Source organism: Diuraphis noxia, unplaced genomic scaffold (assembly GCF_037042655.1).
Source record: "Diuraphis noxia isolate RWA-SAM2 unplaced genomic scaffold, SU_Dnox_SAM2 contig0005, whole genome shotgun sequence".
NCBI classification, from domain to species: domain Eukaryota; kingdom Metazoa; phylum Arthropoda; class Insecta; order Hemiptera; family Aphididae; genus Diuraphis; species Diuraphis noxia.
In genome coordinates, this window is record NW_028301715.1 from 3899568 (window position 1) to 3914447 (window position 14880).

Genomic DNA, 14880 nt, shown 5'->3' on the forward strand with positions numbered 1-14880 from the left:
GGGGATCGGAAGTTGACTATTTTGAATTCGTAAAAATAATAAATCGTTGCGAACCCCGTCATGTTTTAATCGTCTTTGATGATTACTGCCACTCCCCTGAGATGAAGCCAAATTATATTTTTATTATTTTTATCGTTCTGATTTTATCATTATTTTGTTTCACTTTTTTAAATGATAGCATTGATTTTTAAATTAATATTCTAAACAAGAACTTTTTAATGGTAATTTTTAAAACTACATAAAAAAAAAATCGTATTTTGAGCGAGTAGGTAGTTAATTAGTAATAAGTATTTAAAGTGTAGATGAAAGAAGTGGAGTTACACGCGCGAGGATATCCTTGATGGTTTTTTATTTTTCTCACATTTAAATTTACTCGTTCAAAAACAATTGACAAAAAGTATTGACGTTTTGAGATATTATAAGTGCTTACTATTGAAATAGTCACTCTAGGTATACCAAATACCACCTTATCACCCGATCTATCTAACTTTAAATTGATCATCTAATCACGAATTCGTTTATAAATATCTTTCTTGGATTTTGTATAATAATTCGGCATTTTTCTATATCAGACGTATTTTAATCTTTGTGGTTAGTGTAATTTCCTAAGTGCAATTTGATTGGTTATCATCTTCGTTAGAAATTGCCATCGTGGCTGAGCTTTATTTTATTCTTCTGGCAATATATAATATATAAGATAGTAGGAAATAATGTACAATTGTTTAAACTGAAAATTATTGATTTGTTTAATGAAACTCAAGACGTTTAATCTAGATAATGGTTACTGGATTGAGAGCTCAGAGAATCAAAAACTACTCGACCAATTTTGAAGACAATTTCAGAGATTGTTCTTTGAGATATCAGAAAAGCTCAGAGAATAATTTACAAAGTAATATATTCTATCCATCACTGGCAGAATGTTCGTCTAGGTCTAACTCTAATTTGCTCGTTAACTGGGGTAACTACACAAGTGTTAACAAACCGAGAAACACTTAAATACCTATTTAGCACCGTATATTATATATTTTGGTAATTTTTTCAATGGTACAATTGCGTTTTTATAGCATTAAATATATCAGTATATCACTTCATTTTGTGATTCGATGACTTAAATCCTAAACATCTGAGCCTTCATCTGCAATGCGATTAAGAAATATACACTATTCATCGTTTTATAATTTTTTTCCCCATTGCTCTTATCAAGTGCATTACATAAATTCAATATAAAATATATTAAACATGATACAGATAATTAAAAAAAGTTCAGTAACTAATAATAAATGTTAATTAAATCGAAATCTCAGTCCCGGCGAATAGTAGAGAGGGTTTAGGAAGATATTAAATTGGGAGATTATTGGCAACCTAGTGAAGAAAAAAGTGCAAAAAGGTGCGTCGTCCTTTTGGGGATTAGTATTTCAATAAATTTTAGATACATCTCTTATTAGTTATTTTAAAATAAAAGTTCTAATCAACATGAAATTACAAAATCCACCAGCATGCTATTAAATGCTTTCGTGTTTGTAGTTTGTATTTCCCGGATTTCCAATCAACAAGGTTAGGTTTTCGATGTGCTTTGCATTGTTTCCGAATGCTACCCGATGCAATAATATTTCCGTTTCGTATATTTTGGAATGATAAGAATTATTTGTTATTTTTTTCATTTTTAGAGCATTTTAAATTTATTTCAAGATTTTTAAGTATGCTTTTAAGTTTTGAATGATTCTTGTATAAATTTAACGAATTATACATAATACTATGTACAAATAAATAAATTTATGATTTAAATCAGAGGTTCCCAAACTTTTCATACTCGTGGCGCCCTTTTAGAACTGAAGAAGTTTTCTCATGGCACTCTTAATAAAATGTACGACCTTTTTTTCATCGTAAAATATCGTTGTTTATTTTTAGACCAGATAACATAGTCGGAAGCGAGGCACAGCCGCGGCTCCCCTGACAACACACCGCGGCGCACAGTTTGCAGGGAACCTCTGATTTAAATCAAACAAAAAAATTGTAATATTTTGTGGAAATAGTTTTTTTTCGGATTAAAGAATTCTGGGACGATCAGTTCTGTACAACTTTTTACAATCGCTTGTAACGTATACAGTCATTTATATTGAAATTATTGAAAGTAAAAAATAAATGTATTAGGTAGGTACATGATGTTAGAGCATTATTCAGAATTTTTATGCCATAAAATAATAATTATTAGAGCATTTAAATCCCGGAATTACTCATCAAATTATACTTATTCCTATGAACCTTATATTTTAACTTTTATTAATATTATCTATTTCTTAAACACAAATTATAATAATTTGATTTTTATAACTTTAAATAACTAACAAAATCTATACAAATTAACTGTAAAATTGATAAATAATTTACTCAAAATATTTTCATTAAAAATTATGTTCAATATAATTTTTAAATGGCTATCAAATAAGAAATCGTATCTTTTTTCAAAATAAAAATAAAATTATATTATATTACCTACTATGTTTTTGTGTATTTTAAAATACTATTTTTATTATAATAGCATAAGAGGTCCCCGCATGCGTTGATTCTGTCTAACAATTAATACATAACATAGGTAGCAAATTGTACGTTCTGAATAATTCATTTAATGCTGTTATGTCTGATTTTAGAGTGAATGTTTGTACATTTTAGATTCTGAACGAAGTGATGAATGTATTGATTTTACAATGATGTGTGTGTGTGTTTTTTTTTGTGTTTGTGTACAGCATAACTAGTCGAAATAATGCTTCATTTTCAAACTATGGGGGTGGTTTCGATGTAAAAGTGAATATCCTTGGTGCATTATAGAGGTCAAAAGTAAACATTTTCCAATAGTTTTCAAAACAATTGAAAAAAAAAAACAAGAAAAAAATGACAGAAAAACGGGAATTTTTACGTAAAACCAGTTTTCGACCAAATCGATTTTTTTATATGGTGGTAAATCAAAAACTAATCACTGTAAATACTTGAAATGTTCACCAAATGTTTATGTTAGCGTTATCTATATACAGTTTAATTTAAAAATTTTTTGACTTTTTTTAGTTATTTATAGACCACTGGAATTTTCGATTTTTTTGAGAATTTTTTTTGTAGTGTTGGTAAAAAAATGTTGGACGACCAAAAAAACTTGAAAATTTAATACAAAGTTCCTTATGAGTTGCTCTTATTGTAGCTAAATCGTTAGTCACAATTTTTTTTTTAGAAGCGTTTATAGTTCAAATTTTTACGAAATCTGTCGAAAATGCGAAAATTTGCAAGTAATTTTGAAGTTGAAAAATCATAACATTTTTTGTGTTTATCACTAAGGATTAAAAATACAACACTAAGTTTTCCTTCAAGTAGCTATAATGAAAACTCGAAGCATCATTATTTTAAGTGCGTTTGAATTTTAAATTTTTACGAAAATATTGTAACGATAACGATTTATTCTGAAACGATTTTAAATATTTAAAAAAAGTATAAGTCGTGGACACACGAAAATTTTACCAGTTATTTAAATTGGCATTTTCTTTGCATGATATAATTTTCAAAATATTTTGACTTTTTGAGATATTTATAGACAACTGAAATTTTCAATTTTTCTGAAAATTTTTTTTAAGTGTCGATATAATTTTTTTGGCCTAATCAAAATACTTGAAAATTTAATACAAAGTTCCTCATTAGTTATTCTTATAGCGATTAAAAATTATAAAAATACATAGGCAAAATTTTTTTTATTAGCATTTGAAGTTCAAATATTTACAAAAATTTGCAAAACTATGATTATTTTTTTTTGTGTCTGTCATCACGTTTTGGGCCAGTATTTTAGTTTCATTATTAGTTTTTTTTAAATTAATATCGATAAAAATGTATTTTTTGGGTAGAAAATCTTGAAAATTTAATAAAATACTCGTAATATATTTTTGCAGTAGCAGTTAAAAAATAAAATAAATTCATAGCCAGAATTTTCTTTTATAAGCATTAAAATTTTGTATTTTGACAAAATACGTAAAAATCACAAAAATTCACAAATTGTTTTATGCTAGAAATTCATAAAAAAATTCTTTTTAAATCTAAGATTTGAAAATTTAATACAAGATTCCTTGTAAATTTGTTAATCTTTATCACAAAAAAAAATGTCCACCGGAAATTCAAATTAAATTTTTATTAGCATTTGAATTTCAAATATTGACAAAAATTCGTCAAAACCATGAATATTTGCAAATTATTTTGTAGTTAAAAATTTATTATAATGTTTGTATTTATATCTAAGGTTATAAAATTCAACACTAAGTTTTTCATAAGTTTTGCTTCAAATAGCTATAGAGAAAATTTGAAGCGTCATTATAGGAAAAATGTTTTGAGCGTTTGAGTTTTATATTTTTTTGAAATCACGTAATGATAACGATTTATCCTCAAACCAGGTATATATATATCCATGATAATTTAAGGTATTATAAATTATGATAACTACATGCAATGTTTTTGGAAAAATTTATTAACCATGCAAAATGCGTCTAAATTGAAAAATAAAATATTTGTTTCAAAATAGAATATATTATGACAATATTTAAATATAATATAATATCCTAGACTGACAAATCATCACGTACGTTTCCCCAGCCCCCCCACTTTCATATTATAACAATTTTTTTATGCAATTATTTAGCACGTAATTAGCACGAATTTGCACGACTATTTTTGTAATTTGCACGATTTTAGATTGTGCGTAAAATCTAAAAATATCCATGGGGGGCTGAAGAAATATTTCACCAGCCCCGCCAAACATAAAAAAAGGCAAAACAGAATTAATTCCTGTGCCAATATTTAGCACGTAATTAGCACGAATTTGCACGACTAGACCCGGAATTCGCACCTCACTCCCCCGCCCACAAATCGAATTTTCCTTTTTTGCGCATTTCCCCAGCCCCCCACAAAACTTAAATAATGTGATTTTCAAACTTTTTCTTGTCCCAATATTTAGCACGTAATTAGCACGAATTTGCACGACTAGACCCGGAATTCGCACCTCACTCCCCCGCCCTACAAATCGAATTTTCTTTTTTGCGCATTTCCCCAGCCCCCCACAAAACTTAAATAATGTGATTTTCAAATTTTTTCTTGTCCCAATATTTAGCACGTAATTAGCACGAATTTGCACGACTAGACCCGGAATTCGCACCTCACTCCCCCGCCCTACAAATCGAATTTTCCTTTTTTGCGCATTTCCCCAGCCCCCCACAAAACTTAAATAATGTGATTTTCAAACTTTTTATTGTCCCAATATTTAGCACGTAATTAGCACGAATTTGCACGACTAGACCCGGAATTCGCACCTCACTCCCCCGCCCTACAAATCGAATTTTCCTTTTTTGCGCATTTCCCCAGCCCCCCACAAAACTTAAATAATGTGATTTTCAAACTTTTTCTTGTCCCAATATTTAGCACGTAATTAGCACGAATTTGCACGACTAGACCCGGAATTCGCACCTCACTCCCCCGCCCTACAAATCGAATTTTCCCAGAGTATCAAATATAATTATATATTGTGTATTTTTTTTTGTATGTGTATTAAATCCATCATTTATGATGCTACATGTTTTACGTTGCTTTTTGAAGTATGATAAGAATTTATATTATTTTAGAAATAGCTATTAATTCTACTATAGGGCAAAATTGTATAATTCAATTAGTGATATCTAATTAAACAAAAATAATAATATTAGTACTGTGACGAAACAGCTGTGAGCTGTCACATTAAAAAACTACAATGAAACGTGATTCTTGTAGAATAAAATATTAAATAAGTAATAATTATATAAGTAAAATATTATAGTTATAATTTGAATTAACTATATGAGGTTATAGTAACTTGTACATCATTTTATTGTATAATATTTTTTTTTTTTGTATCTATCTTATGAACATTTTTAAAATATTAATGTAACTCTAAAACAAATTACCGCAGATACTTGAAATGTTGACTGAATGTTTAAATAGCCATTTTATATATTTGATAAAATTTTCAAAATATTTAGATTTGTTTTGAGCTGTTTACTGACATTTTAATTTTTCAACTTTTTTAGTTTTTTTTTCTATAAATATCGATAAAAATTTATTTTTTCGGTAGAAAAGCTTGAATTAATTTTTAATAATCTATAATATATCCTAGACAGATAAACCCCGTTTCAGTTCAGAATCGTTTTTCGTATACAATGATATAATATCATTGAATTCAAATTTCATTCCATCCATTACAGTAACCCACTTATAACCTTCTGTACAGCAGAGTGACATCTACGACTTACCCGCTTTTTTTGTTTTTGTTTTTCTCGATTTTTTTGAGAACTGCTAGAAAATGTATACTTTTGATCTCTCTTATGCACAAAGGATATTCACTTTGCTATCAGGCACCATCAACCACCCCCCCCCCCCCATGTATGAAATTGCAACATTATTTTAACAAGTTATGCTGTACATAGACAAAAAAAATACAAATCATTTTAGAATCAATACATTCATCACTCTTTCAGAATCTAAAATTGACTATTATCTTTATTATAATAATTTTACTATTGTATTGATTGTTATCATTATATTATTACACCAGTTAATTATTATTATTGTATAATAGCTTGATTTAAAAAACCTTGTTAAATGCTACAATTTATAATCGTTTATTAGTTGTGTAATTAAAACATTTTTACATACCATTTTTCATAAGCCGGACAGCCTCTCTTTCTCTTATTGTTTCACAAGCCATTCCTTCATCAAACATTAAAGAAATAGCTTTTTCCTTAGTGGGTCCAATAAGACGACGTTTTTTTGTGGTTATATGTTCGTTTTTATAATTACCAATATACGTGCAATTAATTTATTATAAAATTACACTCAAGAAATATAAAAATGCACACTGCAGACCGTAAATCGATTACTGTCGACTGTCATCGGTCGCAATAACAATTACAAATGAAATGAAATGAAATGAATAATATCTAATGAAAATGTATAATTAGAATTAATATTGATAAAAAGACGCGCTAAATAATATAATATGGTCGTGATACTATCATGAAATATATATATGTACAACAAAACATGATTATATGATTATGATTTGATACTCTGGGAAAATGCGATTTGAAGGGCGGGGGAGTGACGTGCGAATTCCGGGTCTAGTCGTGCAAATTCGTGCTAATTACGTGCTAAATATTGGGACAAGAAAAAATTTGAAAATCACATTATTTAAGTTTTGTGGGGGGCTGGGGAAATGCGCAAAAAAGAAAATTCGATTTGTAGGGCAGGGGAGTGAGGTGCGAATTCCGGGTCTAGTCGTGCAAATTCGTGCTAATTACGTGCTAAATATTGGGACAAGAAAAAGTTTGAAAATCACATTATTTAAGTTTTGTGGGGGGCTGGGGAAATGCGCAAAAAAGGAAAATTCGATTTGTGGGCGGGGGAGTGAGGTGCGAATTCCGGGTCTAGTCGTGCAAATTCGTGCTAATTACGTGCTAAATATTGGCACAGGAATTAATTCTGTTTTGCCTTTTTTTATGTTTGGCGGGGCTGGTGAAATATTTCTTCAGCCCCCCATGGATATTTTTAGATTTTACGCACAATCTAAAATCGTGCAAATTACAAAAATAGTCGTGCAAATTCGTGCTAATTACGTGCTAAATAATTGCATAAAAAAATTGTTATAATATAAAAGTGGGGGGGCTGGTGAAACGTACGTCAAATCATCTCCGTTCAGAATCGTTTTTTGTATACAATAATACCTATCATTGCATTCAAATCTAACCTACCCTAGTCAGAGGTCCACCCCACCACCTAATGTACAGCAGAGCGATACTCACTTTCCCGCTTTTTTAATTATAAGAACTCTCGGTAATATGAATCATTGGTTTAACAAAAACGTTTATTAACAATATATTGTTGTCTGTTATTCTACTGAGTGTTATTCTACCTATGCCAAGATAGTTTTAAATTTGGTAAAAGGTCAATTCATTCTAAAATTAAGCATAACAGAGCTTAAAAATTATATTGTCCTGTTAATAATATTACGTATAAACGTTTCATTATATTTCCATACTGAATTCAAGAACCATTCGCCACGACCTATCTTTAAATTTTAACCGTGATGCGTGTACATCTTATAAATACATTTTTTAGACCTAAATTGGGCACGCCACTAATTATGGCCGTCGAGGGGACCGTAACGTGACAATAATTTCTCTCGACTTACGCGTTCTGAGTATTACTTTACTATAGTGACAGCCCTTCATTAAGTTTTTAAATACGAACGCAATTATTTAACCATTTAAAAGATTCGAGCCCTAATGGAAGCTTATAATATCTCTGACCACCACTATTCAAGTTTTAATTCGCAATACTAAATGACAAATACTACTAGGTTTTGATAAAATTATTTTGTGTACATGTTATCATAGATTTCATACACTGTATAACACTATATAGACAGTACTTAATGTATATTGTATATAATAGCATTACATTTAAAACAAATAATTAGTAATTGTATTATTTCTTAATTTACAGGTATGGTGATTTTTAAACAAATATTTTATTTTTATTTTGTTTTGTAAGTCTGTTATTTATATATTTATTTATTTTTTAACAGGTGAGATAGGCCGATCAACATATTCGATTTTCTATTATTTTAGAAGCCGAAATTAATTCGCACACTTTCATTCAACTAGTAATTATTCAACATCATAAATTAAATGTTTTTTTAGAAAAAGTGTAGAATAATTTACAATTTTGGTCGTAATTATGTACCGAACGCAAGGAAAAAACGTTTGAAACAATTTGAGGAGGCTTAACAAACGATGTTTAAATTGAGATCCAAAGAGAAATGTGATGATTTATTATCGTCTGAATAGGATGTACATTTAAATTATTAATAATCTATATGCCGAATAGAGTGAAGTGAAACGAGTACACATTGGTCGGTCTAGAGGCTTAAAATATAATATTTTAAATAAGTGTTATATTAAAATTAATTATTTTCGTTTGATAGATTTTGATTTTAATTTATAGGCACATATTAATATTTATTTAGATAACATATCACTGATCAAAACTCAATAATCATAACCAGAATATTAATAACTGCCAATATAAGTGCATAAAATAATCACATTCGTATCAACTTGATTTTATTTAAGGTGATGAACATTATTTTCATAAATATTCATCAAAACGAAGCGTTTATAAATACCCAAGTGTATTAATGTGTCCATAATACAATTAAAGTTTAATCATAAATTTGAATTTAACTGTATACCCGTCCAGAAAACAATTTGAAGTATTGTATCGAGTATACTTTCATGTAATTGTATAATATTATAATACACTGTTTATACCAATTTAGCTTCAAAAAATAACTTTTAAATAAAATTAAATATGCATTAGATTTATGACGAAAACGTCGTTTTAAATAATATCTTAGAGAGTTCAATGTGGCTTGAAATAATTATAATCGTATTATAATCAAATTTATTTACAATGCCAGTATATACATAGGTACTACATTTTATAAAAAATGGATTTCTTTGAGCGTTGCTATCGATGTTATCTTTGGAGAGAAAAAACCATTAATACTTGCAGCCTAACTTATTTTAAATATTTAAAAACTCAGAAGTGTATTACATGCATTCGTGACAGTTTTTTTCTTCTAAGCATCGTAGAAATTGTTATTTTAAATAATTACCTATTGTACCACAATAATATACAATAATAAAATCAATATATAATAGTTATTAGTTATAAAGTATAACTGGTAGTTGGTACATATTTAATAGATAAGGAAATGTGATATTTTATAGAACTTGAACAACTATATGATATAGAAAAGCTCCTTTTAGTATAATTTATAGTAATAAATTACTGTAATCATTTTTTATTTCAGCTTCAGCATAGTTGATCTCAACTTTCAGACCAAAGCGATATTTTTTTGAAAAGTAAAATACAAAAGTATACGTATTGATGATATCCATTTATAACACGTCATTGTATTATATTAGCGTCTTAATTTTATTTCCATCGAAAGAATAGATGTTCTACAAAAAATAGGTGAGAATTTCCAACCTTCAACCCTCTAAAATATCGTTATACCGGGTGATTCATTTATCATTGAACACTCATTATTTAAAAAATTACTAATGTTTTTGAAAATATTTTTTTACATAGTTTCAAGTTGTTCAAAAACCAACGTTTTTATTAAAAAATTATATTTTAAAATATTTTTTATCCTTATCATTTTTTAAGTTTTTTACTTTTTTGAATGACAACCTAGAGTTTTAATTTCATATTCCAAAGCAGAATATTTTTCTAAGTATTTTTATACGTAAAAATCGAATTTTGGACGAGTAGTTTATGAGTTATAAGCATTTAAAGTTTAGACAAGCGGAGTAGTGGACAAACATTTTGCGGGGTAACCCCGCACCACTCCACTCCGCCAATCTAAACTTTAAATGCTTATAATTCATAAACTACTCGTCCAAAATTCGATTTTTGCGTATAAAAATACTTAGAAAAATATTTTGCTTTGGAATATGAAATTAAACCTCTAGGTTGTCATTCAAAAAAGTAAAAAACTTAAAAAATGGTAAGGATAAAAAATATTTAAAAATATAATTTTTTAATAAAAACGTTGGTTTTTGAACAAATTGAAACTATGTAAAAAAATATTTTTAAAAACATTAGTAATTTTTTAAATAATGAGTGTTCAATGATAAAAGAATCACCCGGTATAATATGATAAACTGTCGTGTTAGATACCATAGAAACAATGATACAAAAATCGGAATTGATCGACAGATGGACTCAAATTGATATTATATATTCTAAGAACTTAGTAACATTATATTTATTTGTTTACAAATTAATAAATATTCTGAATTATTTAGTACTTTATTTTTTTTTTTTAAACAAAAAAACTAAATTTGTATTATATTATTATGTAATATCAGAATGAACTTCAATATTACGTAGCAAGAAGTAGTTAAACAAATATTATCAGTCTATTTTCACGATAACTATATAGGTAATGAAATTATTACTTATTTGGTTTTCAAGCCGTTAACATGCATTGTAATATTTTTAAAATTTTCTACTCATAAATTTTACAGATTTTTTAAATTTTAATTAGGTATGTAGGTACATCGTAATTTATTATTATACAATTGCTGTATATTATAAATTCGCGCAGTACAATTCTATTTGAGTTTATTCATTAAACATATTATATTATATTAATTCCAACGATATAATAACGCAGTTCAACATAATATAATGTGGTAAAATCATATGATTAAAAAATAAAAATAAATTATGTTGTCAAACTCAATGATTATGTAAATACATTATATAATATTAATTTATACAACTAGTATTTTTATAAAAAATATACTTCATAGTTCATAATAGTATAATGTTGAGATTTTTCCACGTTAATAAAGAATTCGTCATATTTTATAATCATTGCTGTTCGTTCGAAATGTAAATTAGCTCATACATGTTTTATTATGCATAAACATAAATTATTTACGGTAAAAGAAACAAAATATGTTTTTGTAACGAGGTTTGTTTCATAAAGTGCATCAAACCTATATAAATTATAAAAACTATTTATCTTTTATACTAACTGATAGAATAGTTATAGCATTTATAAAATATAGGATTAAAAAAAACTAAAGCAATGTGAAATGAATAGAATTTTTAAAACAAATTTTATATAATATACGTATACTGAAATTCAACTGTCAGTATATTTTGTATTAAAGAATGAAAAAAATATGTTATATTTTTTTACATTTGGCGGTAAATTGATTGAAACTAAAAATAATACTTTTATAAAGTTATTATTTTTTTTTTTACATTTTGCAACTGGAAATGACATTTGGTTTTCGAAAAATACTATCAATCACAAAATCATCGTACTACTGTTTGGTAAAAAGAATTCTGAAAATGTATTCTTCATAACTATATATACTATTGTGTATGTATCGTGCATGTATATATGGTTGCGAATAGATATATCATACATAGAAATATAAATCATTTTAATAATATGTATTTCCACCACAACCTCAAAGTCCCGTGATAATTTTAGTGTAAGTAAACACATTAGTAATGCAAATGGAAGGAATTTTCCAATAAGTGAAGTTTTTCCCAAATGAAATATCAATTTACCAACGTGCGTCGTAGACCTGATGTATAACCCGATGGTTTGCATGGTTGGTAGTTTTATTAAAATATATTATATACATATACAAAACATTTACGATGAAACACAACGATGATATGAATATATAAGGCCATTCATTAAGCTTACATACTCATTTTCTTATCCTTAAGTAATGAATTTTATTTATTAAATTTGTATCTTTTTAACTTTCCATGGTCATGTACTTCTTATATAACCTCCATGTCTTTAAGAGAAAAACACGCTTTTGTATTAGAAATAGGTAGTCGAGTTCTTGATTTTTTATAAAATATTAATGCACCTAGCTAAATCGAAATTCATAATTACTAATAATTTCCAAGTTATTAAAATGTACACAGTAAAAATATTGTTCCCGTAAAAATTATTTCACAAATAAATAAATATGATACAATATATTATAAATATATGTTATATCTTATTTGTTATTCTCGGACACGTTTCAAAAATGTATAGAATTTGGCACGTCAATCATTTACTATTTATACTATGTTCAACTTTATAGAAAAATAAATCAAAATCTAGTGGGAAAAACATCTACTTAATTATTTAGAAAAATATATGGTTTTCATTAGAAATCCATAGATGTGTGTAAAATCACGACGAGGTTATCTTTAAATTACAAAAAATATGAGTAATTGAATAAGTCATGTTTTGTAATTTAAAGATTATCTTGTGGTAATTGTACACACATTTATGGGTTTCTAATGAAGACCATATATTTTTCTAAATAATTAAGGTGTTGTTTTTTTGATTAATTTACGATGAAACTATATCTAAATTGAAAATATATTTTACTTAAGCATTCAAAAAACCAGAACAAGAATTATAAATGCATAATTTAATGAAAAAATTGGGAAGTGCAGGTATATGAATCACTCTGTATACAATTAATATACATTCAACATTATAAACGTCTATACGTATAATATATTACATTTAACATTTATGTATACTTAATATATTACAACTCAGGGACTAATCAAATCAACCCAACATTGATCACAGGTATACAAACGGCACAACAGTATATTATTATGTTATTCGAATCGATATACCTATTGTAAACTGTATGCACGAACTATACGTATGTGCCATTCGGTACTGTTAAACATGATATATAGATTATAATATAGACGATATAGACTCTCTATATATATATAAGTACATCCATGTTCGACGCATACAATAAGCACTTAATTAATACTTACAAACATCATACGTGTACACGGAGTGATAAAACGAGTATTCTCACTTCCTATTTAAATATCTAGGCGTGGATTTATTCGAATCCGAATTTTTGTAATTTTTAAATAGGTATCCTCTAAGGAATGATCACATTTACATATTTTTAGATTTTTTTTATATAATTTAATTAATTTTCTGTATCGTCGTAGGTTCGACGCATAAAAAGTACGATGGCGCATATTACATTTTACATGCAGGTATTTGTTGTATACCTACTCCAGTGATATAGGTGCATAAATATTTTTTTTAAAACCACGATCTTAAATATTTGTTCTACAAAAGGGTGTTCTTGCTATGCGAGTATTGGAGGAGTGCTTGGGACAAAGCCCTTCAAAATTAAAATATTATGATCCCAGTCTGAGAGGGCAGTCTTATTTTCTGACCTATCTTGTATTAAGTGTACAGTGTAAGTACACTGTATGTATAAAATTATTTTGAAAGAATGATTTTGCATTTTCGTTCCACTAAAATTCAACCAAATCTCTGTTAACGGACTGAAACGTTTGTTTTACAATCTAGGGATTGTTATGTATAATTATGTGTATAACTACATACAAATTCAAAAGTCATAATAAGAACGATTTTATTTTTAGGTGGTAAATTGGTGGAGAGTGTGTGATCCACATAGGGGACTACCTGAAATTAGACGGACGTAACATAATTAATATGTATCGACCGGCCTTTCGGTCTATCGTCGGTGCATTATGTTAGCGGTTTTAATTATGCACCCTGAACACACTCTGTCATTGTTTATATTTTTGGTATACCTATATATACTATTTAGTAGTCAAATCAATAACTGAAAATAAGCTGCAAAAATATTGGTTTATTACGGTGTGTTTATTTGGTCGTAACTATATTAATGTACAAATACATAACAGTATTATAACACAGTTAGTTTACACACCAGAAATAATACCGTGGGTTATATTGTATATAGGTACCATTACTACAATACTACGTATAGAAGAGGTATCTCGAAATCCCGGGTTTGTGCCGATTTCACTGGGTCAGTGATTAAGTTCCAGCAATTTTAATTGAAAATTTGTTTTTCGTTCGAATTTAACTACTACCTATTGTAATATTATATCCCCGTGACGCTGCGTCGGTGGTTATACCGTGATTAAATCGACCATTTCCCCCAATACTCGTAATCTACCTACTCCCCCCCCCCCGTGCCAATGTATAGGGTTATTATAATTATTACGTATTCGTGGGTCGTATACTTGAATTATTTTTGCTTAAACATATGTATAAGATAACACAATGTAGGTATTATACTCACAAAATATATTCCTATCAACAACACGATGCTGGTCAGGATACCGCATCCCGCGCACACCAACACAACCATATGGAAAACCACTGTAGCTGAAACATATATCATA

At 27.9% G+C, this 14880-nt stretch overlaps 1 protein-coding gene across 1 annotated transcript in view; it reads right to left on the reverse strand.

Moving 5' to 3' along the window:
* Positions 1 to 14880, reverse strand: part of LOC107166936 (uncharacterized) — a 208625-nt gene that overhangs the window by 78680 nt on the left and 115065 nt on the right. Inside the window, exon 4 of the mRNA XM_089229020.1 lies at positions 14778 to 14863. Coding sequence (XP_089085146.1) covers positions 14778 to 14863 — 86 coding nt within the window. The remainder of the gene's footprint in view (positions 1 to 14777; positions 14864 to 14880) is intronic.